This window comes from Leguminivora glycinivorella, chromosome 14 (genome assembly GCF_023078275.1).
Source record: "Leguminivora glycinivorella isolate SPB_JAAS2020 chromosome 14, LegGlyc_1.1, whole genome shotgun sequence".
Taxonomy (NCBI): Eukaryota; Metazoa; Arthropoda; class Insecta; order Lepidoptera; family Tortricidae; genus Leguminivora; species Leguminivora glycinivorella.
The window spans coordinates 18,904,151-18,912,360 of NC_062984.1; the positions used below are offsets into that span (position 1 = coordinate 18,904,151).

Consider the following 8,210-nt stretch of genomic DNA (forward strand, 5'->3'; position numbering starts at 1 on the left):
AATATTATAGTAAATTAAATGAACACCAACATTCTCGACGCCGCCGCCGATCATACTTTTGACTATATTTTTGCACGTAAAAGACACCGAAGCCACAAGCGTATTAAATCATGTATAAAATAGGAATGTTTTGCATTCCAACAAAACATGTATTATGTACTAAACAAACACATAACGTCTCTTTAATGAAGAACGCATATGTTATATCCCTTAAAATACTTAAAACATACCTCTTTCTCTATGGTTACCGTGTTTTTTCTCTATGGTCCAGCTGGGATGCCCGCTCGCGCTTGGCTGAAGCGAGCTGTCATCCTGACGGTTGACGTCTGTCACTTCATAGCGTCTTCAACAGCAAGGCCCTTGCCGAGACGTTATGTGTTTGTTTAGTACATAATACATGTTTTGTTGGAATGCAAAACATTCCTATTATGTACCTTGCCAAACACATAACGTCTCTTTAATGAAGACGTGTCTGATATCTGCTGGTTGAAAGAAAGAAACACCCATACGCTATGTGAATTCTCTATTAATATAAATGAGATGTACATAATACAAACAAAATAGATAAGCCTCTGTAATAGACCTATTAAGGCACCTGCCCATTAATAATTAACTGAGATCAATAATCAACTTAGGTAGTATTCGAGATCAGTAACATACATTAGCATCATAATTCTGTTTAATTCTTGTGATGCTGTTAGCAATATGAATCTATATTACTATAAAAACAAATTTATAAAAAGCAAAATAAAACTTTTTTCTGACTTTTAACAACATAAGTAATAATGTATGTTTCTAACAAACATAAGAATGATTTACTATAATCAATTAAAGATTCATGCACTTGTGAAGTTATTATGAAGCATATCAGTACTAGAATTATTTTCAGGCACTTGTGCAGATCTATAGTAATGATTTTTAAAAGTTTTGAAAGATCTCCAGTTGCCTCTTTCCAGGATCTCATCAACTGGTCTATTATCTAATCAACCCTTAGAGGCAACTGCAGATCTTACACTTCCTGGTGGTGCATCAATGCCAGCCTCCTTGAATATGGATCTGATCTAGCCTGCTATGTTAGTTTTAGAGGACTGCTTAATGGTGCCAGTTACAGTTATAAATAACTCACAGGGATTATTAATGTTGGAATGTCTCATCTCTGATAAAGTCAACAGTAGATTAATATGTCTAACCGGACAAATATTTTTCTTCGGAGTGCTTTGATAGGCACCAACCCGATTGTCTTTGGGTTGCTGTATCTGTCTTTGATTCAAACACTGGCCATAATACTATGCTATTATCTGATTCTATAAGGCTCTCATTTGACATTCTTAGCAAGGTTTATCATGAATCCTGCCAGATGCTAACAATAATATTAATGCAGTTCTTCTTGCTATGTCACATAATGAGAATTTTGCTCCTGTAGTCAATAACCAGTCATACAATAATTTTGTATCCTATATCGGTGATCTTTGAGTTATTGGTTTAGCAGAAGAAGTGGCCTTAAAATCTATTTAATTAGGAAACTTGGACAGCATTTCTGTTTTGGCACAATAGGTAGCAATAGTTATGTAATAAAATTGTATTGTAAGCTAAGCCAGGGGCGGCTCACTCCGCGATCCTTTCGCCGCGCTACAAGTACATGCCGGCGGCCGCGAGTTCGCGGCCCATTCAGTGGCGACGAGCTTCGCGGGGCGCAATAGAATTCAATGTCGTCTGCACGCGTGCGGTCCGTTTGTTAATATAGGTAAGAATTTAGAATGGCGGCGTTTTGTGAACATCAAAGGAGTGAGCCTTCTGTACTTGTACTATTATATATTCTGTGGCTAAGCTAAGTTCTGGTCTATATGTAAGCCGGCTAGGAACCTAGCTACCTCATCTCCACTTGGGGATTTACAGTTCACCTTGTCTTTACTACACCACTCCTTCCATCTTCTCATTGCTGGAGCGTAAGTATTGAAGTATTCAAGGTGGATGATCTCAAATTCATACCACCCCCAATCCTCCAAGCCTGTATTTCCAGAAGCTCTATTTGAGGTGGGTGATACTGATATCCTGTGGTCCTGTCCAGTAGAACCCTGTGCAGGTTCGGTACCAAATAGGGTTTTTTCAGTGCTCGTGCCTGAAGATCTGGCATCCAATAACACTGAGTCCAAATCGGAGCTACTAGTATTAACATACCTTTAGTTTAGATGACAAAGCACCTGTGGAATTGAATTGGGATGTGGAAAAATTCAAGCTAGTTGGAATTTCCAGGTACAACTGAATGCATTGCAGAACTCCGCTTGCTGATTTGAGTCTAGAGTTACATACCTTGGCACTATCTTTGTCTCTGCCGATGTACACAAGACGATTTCTGGCACTCCCCGCTTCTTGAATATGGCTTCCGTAGCCTGTGGAAGTAAATGTCACTCCAGAAGTGGATTTGCACTTGATAATCGGTCTGCAATATTGTTGTACCTCCCCGGGAGGTAACAAGCCGACAGTGAAACTTTCAGCTGGTCGGTAAGTGTCAGCAGTCTGGTTGTAAGAGTCAGTAGTGCTAGGGACCTCATGCCCCCTTTTTTCCTGATATAAGCAACGAGAGTCTGATAGTCTGTCTGGACTAATCTGTGAGCACCTCCGAGGTGGTCCATCTGACTCATCTGACTCCGTCTTGCAGCACATACTGCATACATCTCCTTTACAAATAAATGCCATAACTTCTGTTTCTTGTTCCACGTTCCTGACAGAAGAATCCCATTTAACTGGGCTCCCCATCCCGCGTCCGCCGCGTCGTGGTTTAGAAATGAGTTATGTCCTTGCTCCGTAGGGGCATTGAAGCATAGTGCAGTGCAAAGCATCCTTTCACTAACGAAGCTCGGCTAGGACACCTGTCGGGATTATTTCCTTTCGTCGAGGTCTGTTCTGACAGAACTGTCTGAGGTATCTCTGCATCCTTCTGCATTTCAGCTGACCCCTGTGCATAACTATTGGCAAATATATTGATTTAGACTAACACGATTTGCACTCATAATTTTAGAAACGTCGTCGAAACGTCGGGCCTAATATAAATGTAAGTGTTTACGCGATTAAGTCCCGTTTTGTTCTAAAACTATTGGCAAAATTCAAATGGCCGAGAAGTCTGTTTTCTTGAAGACAACATCTGCCTCGCTTCACCAGACAAGCTCTCTTGTCCTGAATCTTTTGTACCTTTTGTTGTGATAAGGACTTTGTACTTTCTAGAATGTTCCAACACAAGGCCAATTAGACTTTGAGTAATTTATTTTCCAGCTGAGATGCTCGAGAAGAGTCACAACCTCCGTGGCTGGAGACTTCAACTCTGAACAGCTCTAGTTTGCTAACAGGTAGTTGTTGAGATATACTAGAACTCGAAGGTCTTTGCCCGCAAGACTTCCGCTGTCCAGCTTGAAAGGCTGCTAAGGATCGAAGTGCTGAGGAGAGGCCGAAGGCTAGTGAAGTTAGTTGAAGCAGTTCCCCGTTGTAAAATTTCTGCCACTAAAGCCTGAGATATCAGTCTGAACTCATTGGTTGAGATATACTGGTTCAGACCTCTCAGGTTAAAGATTGGTCGAACCCCACTGTCTGTCTTTTTTACCAAAGAACATCTTTGAGATGAAACCGGGGTTCTTGAAGGGTGGGTGTTCCAAAATCTTCAAACTTTTTACCTCCTCTATCACCTCAGTCGTCTCTGGGGATACTCTTGTTGAGAATCATCACTGTTGATTTAGTATTGGAACTATTGGATATGTAAGTAGGGCTTTTGATTTGGAAGGAATCCTTCATCCCGCTATTGTTTTTAAAATAAATAGGTTTCCTCCATTATGCTTGCAATTGTCCTCAAACAATTTTAGACAACCCTCTTGAAACGATTGATTGTTACTTCTTCTTGTTAAAATGAATGGTTTTATTCTGTCTGTAGCTCTGTTTTTTGTGTTTTCTGTCATGTCTGTTATTGTTATGTGTCTGAGAGCTTTGATTTTCTGATTGGGTCCGCTGCTTCACATCTGAACTATTGTCATATTCTTTCACTTTTTCTGGTTGTTTATTTGTGTTAGCTGATGGTATCTTCTTTTCCTTAATATAATTTGGAGTATTTAGCCATACTTGTGTCCCTCCGAGAGACTGTATCAGCGGTGCCATTGCTTCTCTACTAAACAGATGTTCATTACTTGGCGGGAGATTCTTTAAGCTAGCTTTCAGGTTTGGATTTGTAACTTCATTCAGTATTCGGTTCCGCCTAATTTCTATACATTCTGTTCGTTTCCCAGCAATTATTTGTAATGTTGTTTCATAATTTTTGTATATCTCTGAACCTGATCCGAAAATTGAGGACACCTTTTCATACAAGGTTTCTGAATTTAGTTCTTGGCTGTTGGTACTCCAGTCAGCCAACTCCTGTAAGCTTCGTTTTAAGATACATCTATTGGTTAACACCGCATTTGATAGTCCTGCTAGGACATTTTCTGTAGATGCCAAATAATCCTTGCCTTTATTAAAATGCATCAATTCTTCATTGATTCCTAGCTCCACAAATCCGGGTTTAGCTAACATCGAAGCTTATATCGAACTGCCTGCCAGGCCGGAGAGTTGAACTTTTGCAATTTTTCTAAAGCTTTTAAGTTAACTGGATTCGCTGTCTGAACCACAGTCCCTTCTTTAATCTCCGTACTTATCTCTCCTATATCAATCGTTCTTTTGTTGATGCGTGGCGGTACTAAAGACGACGAATCTTCGTCCCGTGATGGAACCTCGCCATCGACGCCATCAGTAGTCTGCGATTGTATTAGGTAGTTCGAAATGTAACTCACCTGACTAGTAAGCGTGTCGACCCTTGGGTCGTACATGACCTGTGGGAACTCTCCGCGAGTTTTCCGAGGTCGCTTGTTCGGAGGCGGCGTCTCACCCTCCGAGGATGAGGACGATCCGTCCGAGGATTCTGAGCTCAGGGAACAACGTTTGCCGTTCTGCGGGTCGGGTTCCGCACCCTTCCCGTCGTCTTTGGAGCTCATTTTCAGCTTTTTCGTTCACTTTTCTTGTTTTCACGGAAAAAACGTGACTTACACTTTGGAGGGAAAACATACGCTATGAAGTGACAGACGTCAACCGTCAGGATGACAGCTCGCTTCAGCCAAGCGCGAGCGGGCATCCCAGCTGGACCATAGAGAAAAAACACGGTAACCATAGAGAAAGAGGTATGTTTTAAGTATTTTAAGGGATATAACATATGCGTTCTTCATTAAAGAGACGTTATGTGTTTGGCAAGGTACATAATATCACCATTATTGTATTTTGGTGTATTTATTAGTAATATCACTGTATGACACAAATAAATTTGCCACTGAACTTTGGAAACAACAAACAACTTTCACAACTTACTTTTTTCTGTCTGTGTCAACTGACAACGTCAACTGTCTAGGAATTACGTTTCGTTTCACGACTCACGTTTATTATTTGATAATGTTGTCAAAATGTGTACATATTAATAAACAATGTTATTTTTATTAACAATGTTTATATACTCCGCGTCATAAATACCTTTTTATGGATAATATTAACCCATATTGTTGTCTCAAGGAAGGCTATAACTATAACGTAAAAACAAAATAGAAATTTATCTTCTTTATCCGTTGAACATGCAATGCGATATGATGTTAAATATAATCCACCTTAAAATATTTTCAAACTTTTAACTTAGACAAAACAACCAACGAAAATTTAACTGATATATTATAGAAATAAGTAAAAATTGCAAAAATAAAATAAACATTTGTCACTAAGAAAAAGGAGAGAAATTCAAATTCAGTGAGACGCTAACTCTTCATGCTTACAAAGTTCATATTTGTTGCATTTAAAATAACAACTACACCTAAATAAGAATGTAAATTAAAAAAATTGAATATTTAAATAATATTTCGGTCATTAATCCTGTAATGTTGTCAAGCAAACTTCATAAATGCACATTTTGAGTCGTCCTTGGTATTCAAAACGCTTCGAAAACAATTATGTCACCGTCCAGTATAAGAGAGCTCCCTTATTACAAGTGACAACAGTCATACAAATCTGTTGGTCCGATAGGTCACGTTAAACTGGTCAAGTCGGTAGCTCAAGCAATAGCATCGAAACTATCGAATGTCGAAAATCGCGCGCCATTTTGACGAGATGCTTGGATCACAACGACGCAATAAGTATGAAAGCTTGCGGCACTTAAGACTGTTTTCTTTCGAGTCACGTGTAACGTATTTTGGCGAGGCAAATTTTGAGGTATAGCGCGTGTCTGTCTCACTCACTCTTACGGTAAACCTAACTAACTGTTTCACTTTGAAAGGATTTTTGAAGTAATGTTGGTAATGTGACATTGTCGCGATGAGGTCTTCCGGTACAAAGCGATTTCCGGTACAAATCTATCGGTGGACCTTTTGTCTCGGCAATAAAGTTTGTAGTTCGGTGACAGCCTTTGAGGCTTGAGGAGCGCGAGGCGCGCGTGTGACAGATGAGTTTTTGAATGATTTGAAGTTTGTGTGTATTTGTGTGGCATGAGGTGTTTGTGTAGTGTCGACTTAGTCGGGAGTGTTCTTAGCCAATTTAGCCATGTTTCATGAAAATCGGTCCACTATGTCGCGGTTGGGGGTTTTTTTTCAAAATTTTAATTTTGTGGTTAGGTTATTGGTAAATTTGGTACCTATGCTATTGGAAGTTATTTGAATTGTCTCCTCAGCTGGGTGCCTACCACGCACACAACACAATTCGGTCACTTCGGTCTTTGCGATAGGCCCCCTCCCCTACCACCCGTAAATGCTGCGCTGCTACAATTTGACCAACATCAATATCCACATATTGGTCAAACAAATCAAACAACATACATTAGACTTAGAGGTATATTGACCGGGATATAGACCGTGATTACCTTTTTGATTTTTGTCGGGCTCCCGATATTTAAGTCTAATGAAAATAACCGTGAATCATTCAAAACTCAAACAACATACATCCTAATAAACCATTAAAACTCATATTATTGTCAAACTCAAACTCCTCTCGAAGAAAGGACGCAAAGATGACAACAACAGCACTGCCATTGCCATGGCGACGTCGTAGACATCTAATACATAGTGGGATTCATTTAATACACACATATAATACTATTATGAATATCATCGAGGTGTAGTCTAATATTAGTATTCATTAATACTAGCTACATATACAACGTGTTTTTATTGAATTCCGTTAACTTCGGCATATAGTTAGGTCCATTATAGGAAACAGAATGGCATAGTTAGTTTTCTTAAATTCGTATTATTTTCTAAAAAGTTTAAGTTCAAGTTCTTTATTAGCATTCATGTTGTAAGTATAAACAGGTATAATGTTATTAGGTTATTACATAGGTAAGTGTTCCAAACATGAGCCCTGCAAGGCAAAAAAAAACCATACACCTGTGATAGATGTTACATCAATTGCTGTTGAGAAACGGGCTTTACAATTAAATTTACTAAATAAGTGTCAAAACTATAACGTATGTCAATCTCATGTCGAACACACAAAGCTCGTTCCTCAACAGCAATTGATGTTGGTGTATGGAGTTTTTTTAGAAAAAAAACAATCGCGAATTTTAAAAAACTAACTACTCGTATGTTCGTGGTCTTTTCCTATAATGGACCTAACTAATATATGCCGAAGTTAACGGAATTGAATAAAAACACGGTGTATATTATTGCTAGGCAGAATATAAGTCATTAACGCCCCGAGACAGGGTAAACAACCCTCGTCAAATAAATATAGCAATCAACAAGTTTAACGACCTCTCGTTAGCTGTACTAATATGTGCGTAGGCAGGCATTATGAAGTGTTGTACCGTACCTACTACCTGCTGCGGACCGATTTTTGAATCTCACGCGTTCGAATTCAGAAAATTGACACTGAAAATTATAAGCAAGTCACCGTTTTCAACCGGTATTTTAGTGACAAAATCCCGTATGCGAGATTCAAAAATCGCCCTCGTGTAATTAAACTGAAGCAAAAGCCGAGGAATCATTGAGAGTTGGCTACAATTATTGCAAGTACTTAGACGTAAACTAAAGCTGGACGAAATCTAGCACATTGACTTTAAAATGACTGAAATGAAATTCATATGCTGCCTAAACTAACCGAGCCTGATTTTGATGATACTCGACTCGATAGAATAATTGCTGGAAGGTAGTACCTACAGTGGCTACAGT

General features: G+C 39.1%; 1 protein-coding gene across 2 annotated transcripts; it reads right to left on the minus strand.

The window, feature by feature from the left end:
* Positions 1-207: 207 nt before the first annotated feature.
* On the minus strand, positions 208-5,251 carry LOC125233654. 2 transcript variants are annotated; one of them, XM_048139722.1, is made up of 2 exons: positions 4,809-5,251; positions 208-479 (listed from the first exon to the last, which is right to left on the minus strand). In XM_048139722.1, exons 1-2 carry the CDS (start codon positions 5,007-5,009, stop codon positions 384-386), a joined length of 297 nt encoding a protein of 98 aa, XP_047995679.1. In that variant the 5' UTR covers positions 5,010-5,251; the 3' UTR covers positions 208-383. The 2 variants fall into 2 exon arrangements, with proteins under 2 accessions (XP_047995679.1, XP_047995678.1); XM_048139721.1 differs by lacking the exon at positions 4,809-5,251 and adding an exon at positions 2,311-2,971.
* Positions 5,252-8,210: the final 2,959 nt, after the last annotated feature.

Excerpts from the sequence above, each read along its gene's own strand:
- LOC125233654 (XM_048139721.1), bottom strand. The coding sequence starts at position 2,757 with ATGGGGAGCCCAGTTAAATGGGATTCTTCTGTCAGGAACGTGGAACAA. Across the intron at positions 480-2,310 it reads GAGACAAAGATAGTGCCAAG|ATATCAGACACGTCTTCATT; the intron begins GTATGTAACTCT and ends TTCAACCAGCAG.